Source organism: Chrysochloris asiatica, unplaced genomic scaffold, assembly GCF_000296735.1.
Source record: "Chrysochloris asiatica unplaced genomic scaffold, ChrAsi1.0 scaffold00263, whole genome shotgun sequence".
Taxonomy (NCBI): Eukaryota; Metazoa; Chordata; class Mammalia; order Afrosoricida; family Chrysochloridae; genus Chrysochloris; species Chrysochloris asiatica.
In genome coordinates, this window is record NW_006408781.1 from 992,164 (window position 1) to 1,015,496 (window position 23,333).

General features: G+C 42.8%; 1 protein-coding gene across 1 annotated transcript in view; it reads left to right on the forward strand.

Annotated features, from left to right (window-relative positions):
* The first annotated feature begins 15,391 nt into the window (after nucleotides 1-15,391).
* Nucleotides 15,392-23,333, forward strand: part of DLEU7 (deleted in lymphocytic leukemia, 7) — a 49,294-nt gene continuing 41,352 nt past the window's right edge. Inside the window, exon 1 of the mRNA XM_006874142.1 lies at nucleotides 15,392-15,844. Coding sequence (XP_006874204.1) covers nucleotides 15,392-15,844 — 453 coding nt within the window. The remainder of the gene's footprint in view (nucleotides 15,845-23,333) is intronic.

Genomic DNA, 23,333 nt, shown 5'->3' on the forward strand with positions numbered 1-23,333 from the left:
TCCAGGTCTTTTTGTAAGCTCTCACCCACTAGATCTGGTGTGGCGCTGCAGGCTAATGTGCTGCATTGCAAGATTGACTTGAATGAATCACAACATCGGTGGTTCAAACTCACCAGCTGCTCCTCAGAAACCCTACACAGGGTCACTATGAGTCAGAACCAACTCAACAGCACTTAACAACAACACTTCCCCCTAAGTCTGCATAAGCACTTAATCCCAGGCTCTGATGCTTGTACACAAATAGATTAAAAGCACTTTTTAAGTCAGGTAGTTTCAGGATGGGGACTATCATCAGTTTGCCTTTGATCTCATTAAAGATTTTCTTGTGTGTGTGTGTGTGTGTGTTTACATTTGAGTTCACTCTGGGTGGGGGGTTTGTTCTTTTCTCCTCTCAAAGCTTTGTAAAGGGGTTTTGTAATTAGTCCAAAATTGAGTTTTGCATTTTGCAAAATCCACCCATCCTGAGAAACGTATTTGCTTCCAGGAACCGGTACCCACTCACTGGGTTTTGGTCATTCCTCTTGTCAGTCTCTTTTTTGGCTTGCTTTTAAACTGCCCACTCCTTTCTGGCTATGAGCAAGGTTTTAGTTAGAGAAGGGAGTGCAGATAAACAGACGTCCACAGTCCACAAGGTTCTCCCTCCTCATTAATGTTCATGAGGATCTCCTGCAAGGAACTTACCCTGACGGAATCTCACACCCTTTGGAATATGAGATGGGCAGACGGTGCCTTCTGGAGTGCTGGAGTATGGCTTTGAAGTTCCGGGTGAATCACATCTCTGCGGTGTACGAACAGGACCCAGGTGCTGGTTCTGGAGCAGTCCCAGGGGATCCACAACACAGAGGCAGGGGAAAGGCCCTACCATGCACCCCAAGAACCCATGGGACTCTTCCTCACGGAAGTCGCTAGCACTGGCCTACTTTTTCTGGTTTTGTCTGTTGGAGTAAAATACTACATTTCTTTGGAAGAGCCTAATTTTGATACAGTAACATAAATGTCTAGATACATGGGATTTTATCCCACTTTTCCTGTCTTTTGACGAAAATACAGTTGTAAAATAGTCTGGTAAATTAAAAAAAAAAATTATGGGCCAAGTGTCTCCCAATTGAGGAAGTATTGGGGCCAGACAACATTATAAAAAGATTATTATCATTTTTTTTCATTCTTAAAATTACTCTTTTTAGATAAAACACATTTTGTAATGTGTTACTTGAAAAATAACTTAAAGTTCTTATAAACACAAATGCCTTTGTTAAAATGAATTCACTTCATTAATTTTTTTTATAACATTAAGAGTTTTCTTTTTATCCCATAAGCACTCACTTGTGTTTCAGGGTGAGTGAATTTTTTCCTTACGAAAGGATTAAGATTTTTATATTACCTTATGAAAATATTAGCTATGGATTTTAATTTAGTATAAAAAAACCAGACGCTTAGACAAAGCAAACTCTAAAACAGAGTGAAACAGAATTTATAATTAGTTTAAAACTTGAGCTTATAAAACACTATATATAAACATATGGGAACCCAGCAGTTTGCATTAGTTTTTTTTTAAATATTATTAACCTAATTGATATCTTGGCTACAATATTAAACATTACAGGGAAACTTAATTTTTTTTCTCCCCATTGATCATTACTGAAAAACTCTAAATTAGGATGCGTCTGGCATGATTTATTGATTAACTATTTTTAGCAGGTTAATGAAATTAAACCTAGGCTAATTAGAACAAAACAGAAAAAAACCAGATGGTTCCTGGGCTTTAACAATTTAGAACCAGAACCTAAATGACTCTATGTGCCAAATCATACTACAGCCCAATCTGGTTATACAGTGTCTTGAGTTTTCCTTTCTTTTAAGGCATCTTTATCTAAGTAAGTAGCACCCAAGGGTGTCCATTTTAGGAATCTTAATCTATTTCCCATTTTACATGGTGAGAAAAACTTTCTGCCCATTTACTGCACCTTTTCTCTTCAGTCTATGGTAAATTATTTTCTCTTTAACTTTGGTTGGAGGCCTCTTACAAACATTTCTGTACTTGTATGTTGTTGTTTAAGTGCCGTTAAGTCAGTTCCAACTCATGTTGACCCTATGTAGGGTTCCCGAGGGGTAGCTGGCGAGCATGAACCACCGAACTTGTAGTTCAGCACATTAACCTACAGCGCCACACTTGGTATATTGTTGTTAAGTGCTGTCGAGTGGGTTCTGCCCCATAATGATCTTGTATAAGGCTTCCGAGGAGCAGCTGGTGAGTTTGAACTGGCAACCATGACATTCAAAACGACTTTAAAGTCCAGCTCATTAACCCACAGCACCACACCAAGACTTCACACTGTGTATTGTTGTTATTGTTAAGTGCCGGAGTCAGTTCTGACCCATAGCGACCCTGTATAGGGTTTCCAAGGAGAAGCTGGTGAGCTTGAACAACCGATCTTGCAGTTCAAGTGTCTTTGTAGTCTGGCACATTAACCCACAGTGCCATACCAGCACACATTGTATAGACTAGATAAAATCCAAGATCCAATCATCTGGTCAATTTTAGGATGCCTGGGCTTCAGGTCCAAAAAGAGAAGCAAGATATAGAAGGAAGGTCTCCAATTACTGGATGGAGCTTGAAATAAAAGTCTTGAGAGTTAGAAAAGCTCTGACAAGGATGAAAAGAGTCAGAAAAGCCTTTCAGTAGAAAATAAACTTCCAGGACTAACTCTAGTGGAAAGGATGAACACCAGCACAAAAGTTCCTCCAGGGTGAGCAGGTGAGGAAGAGGGAAAGGAGAAAAAGAAGAAAATTCACCAGTGAGAGAGTGACCTCTCTCCAGGGACACCAAGTTTCCCCAAACTGGTAGTTGCCAGCTTAGGGAATTACACAGTTGAGCAGGCTGGGAGGTCACTCTTTCCAGCCTGACATGACCAGCTCAGGGTCAATCCTGTACTAAAGGAATCCATAAACCAAACCCCAAATTCCAGATAAGCAGAAGCCTCAACCTATAGAAGTCTGTGGGGGAAGGGCACCTTACTGCTTGGGGAGACACAAGAAAAATACTTTCCCAGCAGCTGTTCACCTATCTGAAATGGGTTGGACTCTCTGCAGCTGAGCCAGTTTGCCTGTCAGCAGTTTCTAAGGACTCCCAAAAGTTTACAAAATGCCTGGCTGGCTTGAATATGTCTCAGGACACTGCCATAGGTTAAAGGTTCTTCCTCTGCTAAGCAAGGATAACAAAGCAGGAGAATAGACTTATCAAACAGGGAGTGACAAAGGGAGATATAGTGGACTTTGAAGCAACCTGGTATATGTGTCGCCTGAGCAAGTTTTAACCAGGACTGTTAGACTCTTTACTATGATAATGAGAAAAACAGGGGAACCAAGAAACTGGATGGTTCTTCCTGGAATTTACCCAATTGGGAAGTGTTTTGGTAAGTGGATGCATGTGCGTCCTGCAGGATGGATTCTGTTGTATAGGTTTCTGGGATGCGGCTCACTACTCATTATGGGCTGTATTTGACAGTGCCCCTTGCTGAAAGGTTATATCTTGGTCAGGGTTGGAGATTCTGCACATGCTCTGAATCAGTCAAGTCTGTTCTGGTCTCATGAGTTCCTGAAAGACAATTTTAAGGTAGATTTACATGGGGGAAAACAGACATAACCTTTATGAACAGACGGGTAGTGGTTGCACATGAAATGCACAGCTGGAAATTGAACCCAGGGCCCCACACAGAAAGCAAGATTTTACTGCAATACCACCACATCTCCCTAAACTTTATTAAGAAGTACTTTTTTTTTTTTTTTTTTACAAGTGATATAGCAATTTGCACTCAAACCAGAATTTTTAAGAATTCTTCTTTCCCTACACCGTCACCAATATTTGATATTGTCAGATTATTTTTCAATCCATTGAGTGGAGAAAGAGTGGCATAATGTTGTTTTACTTTTAATTTCTCTCTACTAGTGAGGTTGCTCCACCACTCATCTGTCAGTGTGTGGTACTGTGGTGGCTTGCATGTTGTTGTGATTCTGGAAGCTATGTCACGGCTATTTTAAATACCAGCAGGTTCACTCATGGTGGACAGGTTTCAGCTGAGCTTCCTGAGGAAGACAGACTAGGAAGAAGGAGAGATGGACTACTTCCAAATATTTAATCATTGAGAATCCTATGAGTAGTAGTGGAACACTGTCAGCACTAGAATTTTAAATATTGAAACCTGATGAAAAGCACCAGAATAATTTTGATAAAAACTAGATATTTTCCCTCTACTACAAAATTCTCACCTAAGTCACATTTGGCTTTGATATGTTCAAAGACATGTTTAGAGGCATGTACAACGTCTTTGGGGCAATGTCCCACATGAGAAATTTTGTTCTGTAGTTTATGTTGTTGCTGTTCTTAAGTTCCAACTCATAGAGATCTTGTATAGTGTTTCCAAGGCTGTAAATCTTTGTAGGAGCAGAAAGTCTCATAGTTTTCTCTCAGGGTGACTTGTGGGCTAGAACCACTGACTTTGTGGTTCACAGTCCAGTGTATATCCCACACAGTCACCTCACTCCCTAAGTATTTTATACCAGGAAATAAAAAATGTTAAAAATGGCATGTTATTGATTTACAATAAAACACCCTATGTAGCAGAATTTAAAACAAAACAAAACAAAACAAAAAAAACCTGAGAGAGCTGGAAACTGTGTAAGGCAGATACTTGTCACAAAGTATTTTTTGACTCTCCCAGCATGAAGTTTCGGCTTCATGGGAACATAGCAAAAGAGAAACACAGGAACCACATGATCCCCAAACACTCTCCTGCTCATTACAATTCCACTGGAAAGACAGTTTAGGAAAAATAGGAAGGAGGACCTATTCTCCTGAGAGAGTGGACACACTCCTAATGTCTGCTCAATGCCTGATAGAAAAGATCATCAAGGGAGAAGAGCACCAGTGGAATGTGGACCCCTATCCAGAGAAGCAGTGACACCAGACAGTGAAATTGAGACAGAGATGAGGACTCTAGCCTCATGGAAAGAGAAAGACTGAGTGCAGGCAGCCAGGAGGTAGGCTTGCAGAATGTGCCCTTTGGTTGTTTAAATGTTTAAATGATTCTATGTTCCTTAGTGATTTGGTGTACTACTCCTCCCCCCCCACCCGCCACACACACAAAAAATGTTGTTGTTGTTAAGTGCCATCGAGTCGGTTCCGACCCATAGCGACCCTGTACAGGGTTTCCGAGGGTGTAAATCTTTACGGGAGTAGAAAGCCTCATCTTTCTCCCGCGGAGCGGCTGGTAGTTTCGAACCGCTGACCTTACGGTTTGCAGCCCGATTCGTAACCACTACGCTACCAGAGCTCCTTACACAAAAAATAAAAACCAAAAAAATAACACCAGAGGGAATAGAAGCAAATACTGTTGAATGTTGATGCATGTAGGGGATTGTAATCATGGCAATGAAACGATGGTGTAAAACTGATGTTCTCCCATGTAACTTATCATTCAGTTCATAATAAAAACTTAAAATAAAAAAAATAGAGATTGGGAAACAAAAGTAGAAATTACTTAAAGGGAAAAATGAATGAGAATGAATGCAGGGAAAGGAATTGGGAAATGGACATTATTATTTTAAATATATCACCTCAAATAAAGCATTTCCCCCCTATTATATTAAAAGGGTGTTGTTGTTGTTGTTAAGTGCCACCGTAGAGTCAATTCCAACCCACAGCCACCCTGTATAGTGTTTCCAAGGAGCAGCTGGTTCAAACCGACTTGCAGTCCAGCTTATCAACCCACAGTGCCACATCAGGACTCCTATTAAAAGGGTTGTTGTTGTTAGGTGCCATTGAGTCAGTTTTGACCCATTGTTGTTGTTGTCAGGTGCCATCGAGTCGGAACCGACTCATAGTGACCCCATGCACAACAGAATGAACCAATTTCCGATCCTGGGCCAACCTCACTACCGCTGCCACACTTGACGCCATCAATGATGCCACCTGGCTGATCCATCTCATTGGGGGTCTTCCTCTTTTTCTCTGACCCTCCATATTACCCAGCATGACATCCTTCTCCAGCGACTGTTCCCTCCTGACAATATGTCCAAAGCACGAGAGACGAAGCCCAGCCATCCTGGCCTCCAAGGAGCACTCTGGCTGCATCTCTTCCAAAACAGATCTATTGGTTCTCTTGGCAGTCCATGGCTTTTACTATTCTCCTCCAACACCACAACTTAAAGGCATCAACTCTTCTATGATCTTCCTTATTCACCCATAGTGACCCCTATATAGGGTTTCCTATGTTTGTCCCTTCCCCCAGTCTTATTACTTATTACTCATTACTCTTTTCTTTCTCCTCTTAATACAGTAACCCCATCTACACAGATAAATTAAATAGGCCAGAAAGTAGCAGCTTTAAAATTTTTTCCTCCCAACTAAATCATACTCTTCAGGAGTTATAATTTATCATCTGAAATGGAGGGAAACCTAAAAAACTGTTCTACTGAGTTTATGTGTAAGCTGCATGAAAATTCATGACTATTTCATCACCTTCAACTACAGAATCATCCATGAAACTTGGATCACTAGGAAACAGTATATGAAGTTCTTAAATTGTGAAGATGTGCAGTAACGGGCAGTGTTTCCTTCTCTTGTGCTAGGAGTAGAACCAATTTGATAGCCCCTAACAACAGCATAACAACAAGTTTTTTTTTAATGTTTAAAATCACTTTTATTTCTACATAGTAGTAATAAACAACAATTGAAAATTGAAAAAATTATAATTTCCGATAGCATCAATTAAGACAATAACTTCTTAAAAATCCAATTTTGATGTTTTTGTTCAGCCAATGTGAAGAATTCCACTGAGACATAAACTAGTTACTTAACAAGACAGAACCATGTAAAATGATTGAAATGTCCAGAAAGCATTGTATTTTGTGTAGAGGGGTTCTAGTTATAAGGAGCCAGGTGCAATATCTGGATAATCTATCTGGGCAAGTAAGTAGAATTCTATAGTTTTGACTTCTCTTTTCCCTCCCTTTGCTCACCCAGACTTCCCTGTTTTTCTTCACTTAGCTTAACAGGGTCTGGGCAGGCATATATACTTGGAAACACAGTTTCCTCTATCAGCAAATGTTTTTGGCTATTTGTGACAGACTGCATCTTTTTTTTTTTTTTTTTAAATCAAATGTTTTAGCCCAAAGTTAGAGCTGCATGTGCATTTTTAGGACGTGGTACAGTTGAACGTTAGCATTATATGCTTCAAAAGGGAATTTGATCTTCTTTGCTATTTATTCTTTGGGCCTACACCGGTTCCCAGTTCCATTGTTTTGCCATTTACAGTCCATTTTCATATCTTGTTATATCTCGTCATCATCTGTTTTTGCTTCAACCATAATTTTCATGCAAGAATATCAGCTCTTTGGTTCCTTTAACCATGTTTTATTTAGCTCCCACTTACGAACTTCAGGGTGTGCTGAAGGTTAGTATATCCATTTCTGGAATTCTCTTGGATCCCTTTTTGAGAAAGGTGCCAAAGAATATACGCTGGGCTCAAATGCATCTGGCTTGGCCAAGGTCCTGGAGGAGGGTTCCTGCCTAGCTGTGCCTTCTGCCAGCCCCCCTCTGTTCTCACAGTGCCCGATGTCACCATGATTCCACAGAGGATGCAAGTGGGGAAGTAACTTTTGTATTCAAAGAAACATCAGAATACTTGTTTACCTAATTACATTCTACCTTGTCCATTGTTGTTGTTGTTGCTAAGTGCCATCAAGTCGATTCTGCCCTATAGTGACCCTGTATAGGGTTTGCAGTTCAAATGACTTCCTTTACAGTCTAACGCATTAGCCCACAGCGCCACACCAGGACTCCACCTTGTCCATTAGCAGCTGGAAATTTTGATTCTCATCTCTGAATTTCCTCATCCCTTCCCTTTTCCATCCCACATCCCCTCATTAATGTTTGCACTGCTCTTTTTTTTAAAAAAAATAATTTTATTGTGGTAAAAATGTATATAATAAAATGTTTGCCACTTTACAGTGTACATTTTAGTGTCATTAATGACTTCACCATACTGTGCTACCATCACTTCTATCTATTTCCAAACTTTTCATATCATCTGAGACAGAAACTCGGTACCTCTCCAGCAGTAACTCCTGTCTCCTGCCCTCTAGCCACTGATAATCATTATTAAACTGGTTTCTATATATTTGCCTATTCTAGATAGTTCTCATAAGGAGAGTCATATAACACTTGTCTTTTTGTGTCATCTGACATTTCACTGAATATATTGTTTCCATGTTATAGTATGTATCAGGATATGCCACATTTTGTTTGTTCATTTACTCTTCTGGTAAACACTTAGGTTATTTCCACCTTTTGGATACTGGTGTACAATTATCTGTGTTAGAGCCTGCTTTCAAGTCCTTTGGATATGTACTTAGGAGCAGAATTGATGGGTCACTTGATGATTTCATATTTAATTTTGGGAAATTGTGGCTTTTCACAGCAGTAGTGCCATTTTACAATCCCACCAGAAGTTCAGGAGGGCTCTGATTGCTCCACATTCTTGTCCTTGTCAACACTTGTTAGTTTCCATTTTTTCTGATAATAGCCATCTTAGATAGGGCACAGCTACTGCCTTTTAAAATTTAGTGAAATTTATTTTTTAGAGACGTTTGAGGTTTACAGAAAAGTTGTTACCCACACCCCCCTCCCCCCAAAAAATTTCCACATCCCCTCTCTCCTGCCTGCATTTAGTTTCCCTTATTATTACACCTTGCATTTCTGTGACACATCCGTACAATTGATGAGCAAGCATTAATACTTAGGTCTTTAGATTACACTGAGATTCTCTCTTTACTTTGTGGTGGTGGTGGTGGTGGTGTGCCGTGGTGTTGATTCTAACTCATAGCGACCCTGAATAGGGTTTCCGAGGCTGTAAATCTTTATGGATGCAGAGAGCCTCATCTTTCTCCTGCAGAACAGCTGGTAGTTTTGAACTGCTGACCGTGAGGTTAGCAGCCTGACTCGTAACCACTATGCTACCAGAGCTTCTTCTTTGCTTTGTACATTGCCCATATTTTATTCTATCAATTGTCAGCAATGACCAGTGTTTCTGGAAGAGCTTTCCCTACCAGTTGGTGAGGAGTAGAAAGGTTAGAGAAATTATTTAAAATGCATTCTGGAAGGAGGGATCTGTTAGCAATAGTTTGGCTGAGGGGAATTGGGTCACAGAGTCACTTCATTAACAGTCTATCATTTCTATAATATATGTGTTGTGCTGTTTACTTCAGTTTTAATTCCTTCTGTGGCAAGAGACAGTAAACTCAACCCAAAGTGACACAGGCAGAAGACAACTTACTAGTTTGTAAAACTGAAAAATCACTACCTGTCTAGCAGTTTGTCATTCTGTTGTTGCCTTTGTGTCAGTATGATACTAGAAGCTATGCTACTGGTATGTCTAGTGGTATGTCCAATAGCAGCAGGGTCATCCATGGTTTTAGCATGGTTTTAGCAGAGCTTCCAGACTAGACACACTAGAAAGAAAGGTCTTGTGATCTACTTCTAAAAATTAGTCAAATGTCTTAGGCTGAGTTTCCTAGTGAAGCAAAACTAGTGCAACTAATATATGTGTTTATCTCTTTCTCTCTCTATGGATAGATAGATAGATCTATATATATCTATGTATATAGATCTATCTATCTATCCAGAGAGAGGTAGGTAGATATATGTATGTTGTTGTTAAGTGCTATCGAGTCAGTTCTGACCCATAGAGACTCTGTATAGGGTTTCTGAGGAGCAGTTGGTGAGCTTGAACCGCCAAACTTGCAGTTCAAATGGCTTTGCAGTCTGGCCCATTAAACCACGGCACCACACCAGGACTCCCATATATATGTATATATACATATATATTATTGTTGTTGTTCAGTGCCATGGAGTTAGTTCTGATTCATAGGGAACCTGTATAATTTCCAAGGAGCGGCTGGTGTGCTTGAACCGCTGACCTTGCAGCTCAAACCGACCTTGCAGTCCAGCACATTAACCCATAGCACCACACCAGGACTCCATATATATATATATATATATATAATTGATCTCAAGAAAATGGCTCATATGGTGCTACAGGCTGGCTAGTTCCTAGTCCCATTGGTCAGATGTTAGGCTCAAGGCTTCTTCTGTTTCATGTAGCTGACAAACCCAGTATCTTGTGAGAGAGCAGGCTGCTGGTTGCAAAGACAAACAAATCCAAGGTTGGCAGGTAAGATGGTAGACTGCTGACTCAGCCTAAAGAGGCCGAGGACTCTCAGGATGGACAGGCAATATGACAGGCTTATGACTTAAGTCTAAAGAACTGAAGGTCAGATGACAAGCCAGATGAAGCATCCAGATTAAGCAAAAAGCAAGTAAGCTTTGCTGGAACATCCATATATATATTGAAAATAGGCCACACCCCTGAGGAAACTTCTTTTCATCTGATTGGCTGTTCATAACAGAGCTCATCATGCTAGTGATTACATTATATCAGATGGAACATGGTAACTGCCAAACTACTGAGAATCATAAGCCAGCCAAGTTGATGTACAACTTTTATCATCACAATATAATATTGTCCAATTATTGAGTTGGTTCTGATTCATAGCAACCCTATATAGTGTTTCTGGGGAACAGCTGGTGGGTTTGAACCTATTACCTTATGATTAGTCCAGTTCTTATCTTACAGCACCACACCATGTCTCCTACTGTCCAATATAGCACTGGAATATGAGGCCCTTAGGTTGAAAGGCACTAAATATAGGGTATAATAGCTGTAAAAATGGACTCAGACATACTGATAATCATGAAGACAGTGTAGGACCGGGCAAAGATTCATTCTGTTGTTCATAGAATTGCCATGAGTGGAAATAACGGTGAAACATGACAACATACCTGAAAAACTCAGAGATGGGACCAACTTCTGTTGCAGCTAAATATGAGTCTCACCAGGTGTCATAAGGCAACTTGTTTCTCTTTATAGGACTCTTGGATTTTTTGTTTTTCAGGGTTGGCTTCAATTGTAGATAGGGTCTTCCTCTTAAGCTCGCAAAAATGACTGCAAAGTCTCCAGAACTTATATTTTCTCTGTTTCACATGCACAGAAGTATGGGTAGCAAGAAGAACGGTCTCACAACACTGGATTTCCTGTATACCTAGGAGAATCACCCCTGCAAATCCAAAATGCACTAAATCCTCATGGTGCTCTTTCACTATCCTTGTGGTTCACTAACAAAATCTTGATTTGTCTCAAGTATCCTCCATCCTCCATGCTTCAGGGTAAGCTAATCCCAGCTTTAGCCCCTGGATTGTATTCTGGTTGGGTCAACACTCTCATGGTGGTTCTATTCCTCTTGACCTTGACTAATTTGCACAAAGACACAATTCTGGCCCAGGAGATGTGAGGGCAAGTCAGCTGGGGACTTTTGGGAAATGTCACCTTGCTCTTGAACAGGGACACACAGGAGGAGATAGCTTCTTTAGGGGGTGTTAGCATCTACATGTGGTACTACTGCAGTCACTGAAGGCATCTTGTAATTGTGGGGGAAATAAATGCTGGGATGACATGGCAGAAAACTGTAAGGAACCATGAGCTGGTGAATTAAGCAAACATGGAGCCATCCTTCCTAGAACTTCTTGCAATGGTGGTGGTGGTGGTGGTATGTTGTGGAGTTGGTTACGACTCATAGCAACCCTGTACAGGGTTTCTGAGGCTGTAAATCTTTATGGGAGCAATCCAAGTCCACAAATTATTCTTACCAATTAAACTATTTTAGGTAAGGTTTCTCATAAAGAGGACTTTGGTAATTTTTTTCTTGGGCCTAAACCTTTTCCTAGTTTCATTGTTTTCTCATTTATAGTCCACTTCTACCCAAAAGGTACCTAAATGATTGTTTCATTGACTCTACTTGGGCCATTCACTGTGAGAATGTGATGTGTGATTGGCCCTAGGCTAGATGACCACTTTACCTCTGGGTTGGAATGTGTTCATTCCCCCTGACAACATGAGCTATCTAGTGGGGAGTTATGGTATTATATATATATATATAAAGGTGAAATAGATGCTATGAAGCAAAATATATCAGCTGCTCATTACACTGTCCTTTTGCGTTGTTGTTAAGTGCTGTCAAGTTAGTTCTGACTCATAGCAGCCCTGTTACAGGCTTTCCAAGGAACAGCTGGTGAGTTTGAACTGCTGACCTTGTTCAAACCGACCTTGCAGTCCAGCGCATTAACCCGCAGCACCATACCCTTTGGTGGTTGGTGGTTATGTGCCGTGGAGTCGGTTCCGACTCACAGTGACCCTGTACAGGGTTTCCGAGGCTGTAAATCTTTACGGGAGGAGAAAGCCTCATCTTTCTCCTGTGAAACAGCTGGAAGTTTTGAACTGCTGACTTTGAGGTTCACAGCCTGAATCATAACCACTACGCTACCAGGGCTCCTTTAGTTGGTGCCTTTTATTACACAGTGGTCTCAAATAGTGAGTACAGTGGTTAGTGGTATGTGATTCATTGTCTGGTCTCAAAGTTCAGCATACATAATTTTGGAGGTGTTTTAGACAACGCTATTTCCCCTGCTAGCACATCATATCTCTAGTTTGGAAACAAAGCCATTTCAAGTTCATTGCAAATGACAGAGGAGTCCCTGGCTTGTGTAAACTGTTAAAATGCTCCATGACTAGTTGAGAAGTTGGTGGCTCTAACCCACACAGAGGTGCCTCAGAAGACAGACCTGGTAACATGCTTCCCAAAGGTCACAGCTTTGAAAACCCTATGGAGCACAGTCCAACATTGCACACATGAGGTCACCATGAATTGGAATTCACTTGACGGTGACCAAGTATAAGACAGGCATAGCATTGAGTTGCTGAACAACCCAGTGCTCCCAAGAGGATATCTGAAAAGCCAGGCAGCACGTATCACTTGTGAGTCCCATGAGTTTCTGGAGCCCTTCTCTCATACCCCTTAGGGCTCAGTTGATCCCAGGGCTCTCAGAACAGTGGGGCCCCAGGTCAGGCTGTGTCTAGTGATTTCAATTCTGCTGTTGGCTGAAATTCCATCTGCCAAGAAGTTTTGCAGTCAGCCATTTGATAGTGGAAGGGTGAACTATGAAACTGGATTTCCTGCTTATCTGGAAAGAGGAGCACCCCTGGAGATCTGTAAGTTTTTGCTGTTCCCACTTAGTCTCTGCTTAACTTAATGTACTTCAACATTTCAGGACTGGGGGTAAAATAGTAAAAAATTTCTTTTTACTTTTTATTATAAATTTAAGGAACTCTCTCTTCTAGAGAATCTAATCAACATGGAACTATTTATTTCCCTCCAAAGTAATTTCTGCTCTGTCAATGGGCAGATTTAAAGGAGCTCTGGTAGCGTAGTGGTTACGAATTGGGCTGCAAACCTTAAGGCCAATAGTTTGAAACTACCAGCCACTCCGCGGGAGAAAGATGAGGCGTTCTGCTCCCATAAAGATTTACAGCCTCGGAAACCCTGTACAGGATCGCTATGGGTCGGAGCCGACTCAACAGCACTTAACAACAACAACAAGTTATAATTAGTGTGAACTCATTTTTGTTTAAGAAAGAGTTTCTTTACTTTAGCATCCAGGTTTGTTTTTGTAGGCGAAGAAAGCACTGAGAGCTGGGAGGACTATTTGGAGTCATATTATCTCAGAGTGAAAGAAACCTTACAGGATCTCACATCCCTCCTGTGTCTCTGTAGATGACTAGACTCATGGGACAACTTTCCTACCCAAGCCCTGCTCCAGACTTTACTCTCACAGCATCAACGGTGGACTCCCCCTTCTAAAACAATGAAAAAAAAAAAAAAAGATTTCCATCAATGGAGCCCAACTCATGGTGACCTTATGTGTATCTGAGTGGAACTGTGCTCCATTGAGTTTACAATCGCTAATATTTCTTCTGAGGAACCTCTGGCTAGACTCAAATCCCCAATTTTTCAGTTAGTAGTCAAGAGTGTTACCTGTTTGCACAATCCAGGGACTCTTCTTCCTTCTAAAGGAAGACTGAAGTCCCATTCTCGACATCTTCCAGTGTCACTTGTCTGTCATGGACCTACACTTTTGGCCTTCTTTACAGTGTTTGGGGTCAAGTCGGTTCCAACTCATAGCGATTCTGCATAGGGATTCTGAGGAGCAACTGGTGGGTTTGAACAGCAAACCTTGTGGTTCTCATTCCAGTGCTGAGCCTACAGCAACCACACCAGGATCTAGGGTGGTACAAACAATTAATGCACTCTACTGCTAATACACTCCACTGCTAACCTGCTAACCAAATATTTGGAAGTTTGTGTCCACCAAGGGAGCCTTGGAAGGAAGGTCTGGCATCTATATCTGAAAAACAAGAAAATAGCCATTGGCAACCCTGTGGAGCACAGTTGTACTGTCACACACATGGAGCCACCAGGAGCCAGACTAGACTGGAAGGCAACTGGAGATTGAAGAGGAGGTTATCTCAGTGGTTTCTGTGACAGGAAGAAAGCAGACACAACACTGTTCTGGGACAGTCCGACTTAACTGTTCTCCCCAAATGCCTTTTTTTGTTGGGAGTTTTTTTACGTGCACATCAGTGGTTTTCCAACTATCAAAGCATAAAATCGCCAGTCGTTTTTCCTAAGGAAGTAGCAATGTTAGGTTTAATTAAAATCAGCAAATATTTGTACAGCTGTCCCTGAGTTCATGGCTTGTCATGGCTTTAGCTTCAAATCTTGCTGCCTTAAATCCTTTGGGAGTTTTCTACAAAGCCATTCACGTCCGGCATGGGGTGGTGCCAGGCATCAGTTCAGGAATTGGCTGTGCCCTGGTGTCCTGGTGCTGCCTCCATTGTCAGATTCTCTGATGCAAATGCGCCCTGGACAAACACAACCCTGAGACACACAAACACACCTTTCTTTTGTTTGGAACCTTAAAGGCTACTCCAAGAAGTTTCTGGAAAATTCACCTCAGTTGGGGGATGGGTAGAAAGAGTAGCAACTACAATCTAATTGTGTGTGTTCACACTTTTGTTCACGGGTGGGACTCTTACACGTCGTCCCCCCGCCCCTCCCATGGCTTAAGTGGTCTTTGGAAAGTACCCTTCAAAGGCAATAGGGGCGGAGTATCCCTGTAGATTCATTATCTGGAGAGGAGGCAGGAGCAGCGCTCACCATCTGGGTGATTTGCAAGTGCACACGGGCAGCGCTTCAGGAAGCTTCGGGTCCCAGCTAGGCATTCGGACTGGAAGCGAATGCAGGGGTCAGCACGGGTCACCAGCCACCCCGAGAGCTGAGGACGAAGAGCCGCAGGCTGAGAAATGTGACCCCAGCGACCCGGAGCATCCCCCGCCTCCCCCGCCCTCAGCTCCACCTGCACAAGGAGCCGCCAGAGGAAGCTATGACCAGCCACGCGCCCTTAGTGGCCTCCATCAGCCACCAAATGGTGGCTCTGCAGACCTTGCAGCTGTTGCAGCAAGAGTGGGGTTGGGGGGATGGTCCGGGAGCCCCCGGGAACCCGCGCGAACCGGACCACGTGTCCGCCGCCCCAGTCCTTCGCTCAGGCCCGCTGCGGGCCCGACCTGGGTCCGGGAGTGAGGAGGGGACAGCGAGGGTCAGGAATGGGGGTGCTGCGACTCCACTTGGCTCCCCCGAGATGGAAATGGCGCCAGACACTGAAGGGGATGCGGAGTTTCTTCCCTTCCCCCGAATCCGCGAACCCTGCTCCCTAGCTCGGATGGCGATGCGCAGCGCGCTGGCCCGCGTGGTGGACTCCACCTCAGAGCTGGTCAGCGTGGAGCAGACGCTGCTGGGCCCCCTGCAGCAGGAGCGGGCATTCCCCATCCACCTAAAGGTGAGTCTGCTCTGGTTAGGAACCTGCAGGCTCCCGGTAGCCTCACAGGGCGGGCCTGGATCAGTGATGGAGTCCGTGTGGGGCCGCGGGTCTGACAGGGGCTGCCCACCAGGATTCGGCCTTGGGAAGAGAAGAGGTGGGAGGTGGTAGCAAGGCAGGGAACTAGGGGTCCACCTGACTGCGGGGAACAGAGAGGCGGTGAGGCCTTGCCAAAATGGTCTTCTGGAACTCTGCTCTGCACATAAATCCTACTCCTTGCATCATCTGAAGGTTATTTCCACGTGAGTAGCTCCAGAGATGGAAGACAGCTGTCCTGCGCGTCTACCCCCGCCCCCCGCAGCCAGCCGCCCTTCCAAATTAATAACTCGTTCCCCAGAGCTTTAAATGCACTTATTATGTCCCCTCTGTCTTTGGTATGACGAAATCATCTACATTTATTTAAAGTTCGCTTACACACATGAATCACAATTATTTTTGCATAAATCCAATTCCCCACAGAGCTCAGGGGTTTTAAAGAGTCAACCTAAATTCTCATAAAGTGGGATGAGAGGGGGTTGGGCCCGGGTGTTGAAACGTGAATACTAATACTAAACTACTGCTAAGTCATACAGCTCATATTTGCAGGGCAGTTTCCTCTTAAGATCCAAATGTTTTAGCCAATTTAGCTAGCCAGCCTGGCAGCTGTTTCCCAGCCTGAGCGGAATGTTGAAAACACAAGGGTCTGGATTCTAATCCTGATCTTGCCTGTAACTAGCCTAATGGCTGTAGGCTCACAAATATCTTCAAGATCTTCAGCTTCCAACGTTTGACCTGGAGTGTTGCTTCATTCAGGGAACCCTGGTAGCGTAATGGATTACATGTTGGACTACTAATCAGAAAGTCAACAATTTGAATCCACCAGTGGATCTGAGAAAGAAAGGTGAAACTTTCTGCTCCCATAAAGATTTACAGCCTCTGTACATAGGGCTGTGAGTACTGTGAGTCTGAAAGGACCCAGTGACAGTGATGAGTTTATTGCTTCATCTGTTTCTTTTGGAAGTCTAACACATATCATATACCAGTTGCTACAGTCAATTCCAACTCATGGTGGTGATGGTGATGGTGGTGATAGTGGTGGTGGTGATGGTGGTAGTGGTGGTAGTGGTGATGGTGGTGGGTGGTAGTGATGGTGGTGGTGGTGGTTGTTGGTGAAGCTGGTCATGGTGATGCTGATGGTTGTTGTTGGTGATGGTGGTGGTGGTGATACTGGTGGTTGTTGGTAGTGATGGTGGTGATGGTGATCGTGATAGTAGTGTTGGTGATGCTGGTGTTGGTGTTGGTGGTGATGGTTGTGATGCTGGCGATGATGGTGATGATGTTGATGGTGGTGTTGCTGGTGGTGGTGGTGATGCCGGTGATGGTGATGCTGATAATTGTTGTTCGTGGTAATGGTGGTGGTGATGCTAGTGGTTGGTGGTGATGGTGGTGGTTATGATGGTTGGTATGTGTGTGTGTGGTCTAAAATTGTGCTTCATAGCACGATTCTTCAATAACAGAGTTCTTGGAAATAGGTTACATCTTAGAAATGATGGAGTGTGGTGTGCTATGTGATGTTAGGTTGGTCTGAGAGAAGGAGAGATCAATTTTGCTAAGGTAATCATGGAACGTGTCTTGGAGGAGGTGATCTTAAAAAATGAACGTTTGCTTGCTATCCATGCATTAGAATTTCAGGGGAGGCTATGATTTCCTGGATGGTGTTTGTGAGTCCCTGGTTGAAAGTTCAAGTCCATGTGGAAGAACGGCCTGACAGGCTAGTTCCGAAAAATCTGCCTTTGAAAAACCCTATGGAGCACAGTTCTACTCTGACACACATGAGTCCACCAGGAGTCAGAACTGACTCAAAGGCAACTTGTTGGTTGTGGTGTGATTGATGCCTACAAGCACTGAAAGTACCTGGGGCTTAGAGAGGACTACGATTAATTCATAAGGGCAAAAGGCAAACAAATAATGGGGCTGGAGAGATAGGTGAGGGCCAGATGGTAAAATGCCTGAGTGTCATGCTAAATGAACGTCTTGAGTAGATTGTTTTGCAGGCAAAGGGTAGCTGTTGAAATGACCAGAGCCTAGATAAATCATGGAGTCCTGGTGTGCTGTGGGATAATGTGCTGGACCACAAGGTCGGTGATTCAAATTCACCAGCCCCTTCTTGGAAATCCTATACAGGGTCGCTATGAGTTAGAACCAACTTGATGGCTCTTAACAGCAACAAGACGCAGTTTGGGAGTCAGTTCAGAAGACGACTGTCTGAGTTTCTGACACTAGTCTGAAACCCCGTTCTCTGCTCAAGCACAGTCTGCTACAACTAGTGTCAATTTAGTGTGACACACACAGCCCTCACTTCTCCAAGACATTTCCAGTGGATTTTCCCCCATGTTGCCTTTAACATCTGTCCTAAACATTTTCTTCCCTCCTCAAGTCTTCTTCAAGAGCCCTGGTGGCACAGTGGTTACGCACTTGCCTGCTAGCCAGAAGGTCGGCAGTTTGAACCCAACAGTTTCTCCATGGGGAAAGATGTGACTTGGCAGTCTGCTTCCATAAAGTTTGACAGCCTTGAAAACCTGATGGGGCAGTCAGTTCTACTCTGATGACAGTGGGTTTGGGTTTTGGTTTTCAAGCTTTCTTTAGTAAACTCCAACTCCCTCACTCCTCAGACATAATTAAAGCCATCTGGTACAAATATCTTTCTGTCTACCTAAAGATCTCATTTCCACGCATCATCTTCTTTCTTATCTAGTAAAGAAATGTTGTTCTTGTTTTTAGGTGCTGTCAAGTCAGTTTCAACTTATAGTGACCCTAAACAGGGTTTCTGAGACTGTAAATCTTTACAGTAGCAGACAGCTTCATCTTTGGCAAACTCAGCTGGTGGCTTTGAACTGCCCACCTAGCGTTAGCCCGTAGCACCACCAGGGAGCTTTCCTAAGACTCACAGAGACCCTGTAATGGGTTTCTGCAGAATGGCTGGTGAGTTTGAGCTGCCGTCCTTGCAGTGTAAACGACCTTGAGGTCCAGTGCTGATCCTACAGCGCCACACTAGGACTTCATTAGAAACAGGGACCTTTTTAAACTACTTTCCAGTTGCCTTTCAGTCAGTTCTGACAAATAGCAACACTGTGTGTTGCAGAATAAAACTGTACTTCACAGGATTTTCAAAGAAGTGACTTTTCAAAAGCAGACCACCAGACTTTTTTACTGAGGCATCTCTGGATGGGGTTGGACCACCAACCGTTCAGTTAGTACTTAACAGTTTGTGCCACCCAAGGGCTCCTGTATTACTACTAAGAGTCTGCTCTTCACCTTCCTGGGCACAGTGAGTGTCTAGAGCCCCTGAGGCAAGCCTGTGCTTTTAGAAGTGAAAGAAATAGGGAACAGTTTCTCCAGAAGTTGTATCTCCTGGCCAGCATCCTGGAATTTTGCTTGCTTTGCTGTTTAGAGAAAAGGTTAGCTCTCCTTTCAGTTTATAGAGTAATGATTACAAAGCACTTAGACTTGAAGAGGCAGCATTCTGTCTTTCCAGGGGGCTGGTTATACAGACTTGGCTTCGTTAAGGCTAGATTTAATTCAAACAGTTTGGAAGGGTGTTTTCTATAGTTTTTAAATTAGAAACATGCAGATTGATTATATATCCCAGAGTGGGTCTAGGAGGAGTTTTGCTAATGGAAAAAACAGTTGTGTGTCACTTGGAAGTGTGTGGAAACCTCCCCAACATCAGAGCTCCTGAGCAGTTTTCCTTGCCACTGAGGGTGGGAGACAGTCTCACTTGAACTAAACCTGGCAACCCAGGTGACAGGCATTAGATACCTTGAAGGGGACAGCACAGCACAGAAATCAAGTGCTCTGCCACTTCCTTCTGTGTGACCTGGGCAGGCTGTTTAACCTTCCAGTGCTTTCTATCTCCTCACCTGAAAAGTGGGCAGAGTGGTATCTAACCCTGTAAGGTTGTTGTGAGACTTGAACTAATACATGCCAAATTTTAGTCAGTGGCCTCCTATAGTACATCTCAATACATTTGAGCTACTGCACACACATATATATCCAAGAGTCTTCAAGACAGTGACCCAAGCAGACACACACACACCACTGTTCACTGCAGCACTAATCACAAAAGTCCAAAGATGGAACCCAATGTCCATCACCAGATAAATGGACAAACAATACAATGGATTGCTAGTCAGTCACAAAGAGAAATGAAGTCCTGATGCATTTTACCACATGGATGGACCTTGAAAGCATTATGTTGAGTGAGGTAGGTCTGACACAAAAGGACACTTATTTTATGATCCCACTTATATGAAAAGACATGAATAGGAAGACCAAAGCTAATGAGTGGCAGTAGGGAGGGTAACAGGGGAACCTTAGGAATCAGTGTGCTTTTGTTTGTGGAGATGAGAAGTTTGGCACTGATTGTGAGTAATAAATACGATGAATATAATCTGTATTACTAAATTGTACATCTGAAAACTGCTGAATCAGCAAATGTTGTATTATATATATCTTTGTTTTTGTTGCTGTTGCTAAGTGCCATTGAGTCAGTTTGATTCATAGTGAAACTGTCTAGGATTTCTGAGGATCAGCTGTGGGTTTGAACTGCCAACCCTGTGGTTTGCAGTCCAGTGCTGATCCTACAGGGCCAAACCAGGAGTCCATATATATTTTTACAACCCTAAAAAGAAAACAACCTGATCAAAGTAATAACAATAGCAAGAATTCCCAGATAGTTACCATCCAACGGGAGCCCCAAAATGCACAGAACCCCAGAAAACACTCAGTATAGTATTTAAAAAATTGCTGGAAATGACTGATTCACACTGGGACCATTAACGAAGCCAATTATCAAGTCACTCTGACGAAGTTTTGTCTGTCTTCCTTTGAGAATTAAAAAATGTAGAGTGTCCAAGAGTTCTGTTCTGAAGCAAGTGTCATGGAAACTGACTGATGCCAGCTGTAGGGGGCAGAAGAAAGAACACTCCTGGATTTGCAGATTAAACCTGCCTGTGAGCTCACCCATTTCAATGAGCTAATTCTGTTACCAATTATTCTGTCACATTCCATGGCCTTACTGCTTTTCTCATTCCACTCCGTGACAGCAGCAGTACTAAAACAGTCAGCTTTGCTTCCCAGTCATTCATTTCTAATGTCTTTGCAAACACCAAGTACCAAGACTGGGCTGACACAGTCCATGATACCGAGTGCTGTTTTTTACCCCCTTTTACGTTAGGTTGTTGTGTTGTTAAGTGCTGTTAAGTCAGTTCCAAACTATAGCGACCCTATATAGGGTTTCTGAGGAGCAGCTGGTGAGCTTGAACCACCAACCTTGCAGTTCAAACGGCTTTGCAGTCTGGTACATTAACCCATAGCACCACACCTTGGAAGCTTGGCAACTGTGTCTTCAAAAATGACTCACAAGTTAGTGGAGAACTATTGTTTATATTAGCAGTAACTATACAGTGGGCATTTCACTGTATTGGTACATAGTGGTACTTGTGTTTTAGAAGAAGGCACAGTGATGACAAGAGTGTTTCGGTTGCTTTTGGTTTCCCTGTGGGTCTGGTAACTGCTCTATATGTAGCCTGGTAGTGTCTTCTTATGTGAATGAGATGAGAAAAACAGGACATAGAAGCTTTCTGAAATGAAAATTTTGGGAAAGATAATTGCAGGGAAATTAAAACAAAACTACTTATGACTGGCATCTCCATGGAAAAACTGTTTATTATTTGATATTTTAAAAAATTTGCCTTGTAAGCATCCTTGAATCAAGAACCTGTACCTATCATAAAGTGCTTTTCACTGGACTTTCAAATAAAAATGGTGCCATACCCAAGGCAAACGTATGAGGAACTTCAGTTAGTTCTGAGTGTTTTCACTGGGCATACTGCAAGTAAAAATGTTTAATTTCCTGTGGATGATAGACTTTTTATGGGGACTGGCAGATATTTCAGTTCTTCACTGGGTGTTTTATTAATACTCAGCAACGTATCTATTTGGAGTTTGGGTGTGGTGCTGTAGGATAAGCGCTGGACTGCAAGGTCTGTTTGAACTGCAAGGTCGGCAGTTCAAACTCACCAGTTGCTCCTCGGAAGCAGAGTTGCTATGAATTGGAACCAGCTTGACGGCACTTAACAACGTACCTATTTGTAGTTCAAACCCTGATTTTAATTGCCCCAACTAAATGAAGTTGGGGTAATTCACAACAACAACATTCATGACAGTATGGGTTGCACTCTTTTGTTTTTTGGTTGCACTCTTATCACTATAAAACCAGGAAATATTTTATGTATGCATTTTATGTACTTGTCCTACGTAATGTAGAGGATTGTAATGGATCTGTGGAAGGGACTTATATTCATTTCAGACACAACATTGGGGCACTCCAGAGGGGAGTGGTCTCCTGGCCAGGCTAGACACAGAAAGCTGGGGGAAAATTCTTTTTCTTTAACGTTCCCTGTAAAGGCAATGTAGGATAAGCATCGGATGGCAAACCACAAGGTCAGCAGTTTGAACCCACCAGTTGCTCCTTGGAAACCCTGTACATGATCGCGATGAGTTGGAACTGACTCGATGGCACTTAACAACAACAACATGGAGGATGTTGGAGTCCTGCATTGTAGGATGAGCATTGGACCGCAGAAGATATTAGGGTGGTACAAACAGTTAACATTCCTGGTTACTCACCAAGAGATTGGTGATTCAAATCATGAAGTGTCTCCAAAGAAAAGCGTGGTGACCTATTTCAGAAAAAACAGCCACTGGAAAACCCTTTGGAACACAGTACTACATTGACACATGTGGGGTGACCATGAGTCAGGGCCGACTGGATATTCACTGGTGGTAGAAGATGTGAGGCATGCAGAAAGAGTGGGAGGGAAAACATGAGAAGAAGCAAGCTTGTGGAGGCCGTCATAGGAAGATATAGCTCAAGATGTGACTGTTTTGAAGAGACAGCTTATTTTAAAAACAGATGTTAAGAGAGAATGAAGTGATTTATAGCTGATGTAGCTCTTGAAGTGATTGGTAGGAAAACAAAAACCTTACGGATTGTTGAAAATTGATCTGCATTTGCAAAACATAATAAAGCCGTATTGTACCTTTGACCTTATTATCTGTTGGTGTTGGTTTCAGAAAATAAGCTTTGAAACTGACTCCTGCTGCTACATTCTTTTTGCCGTCAAGCCTTTAGATGGAGTGTTTACGTTCAGTAACAAACTAAACAAGGGCTTATCCTTTCATCACTTTTTTGGACTTTGCAGGTACATAGTCAGTTGTTCAGGCGTCCAGACATGTGGGTTCCTAATAAAGTCAGTGCATACTGCATAAAGGTATGAAAGTGATGGTCTTTAACAAGACTCTCTTACACCCGAAAGAAGACAATAAAGCTGAGGAAAGGAGAATTCTAACAGGAAGTTCTCTAATTAGCTAGTGGTTGGTTTCATATAGTGATATAGAGGATCCCATG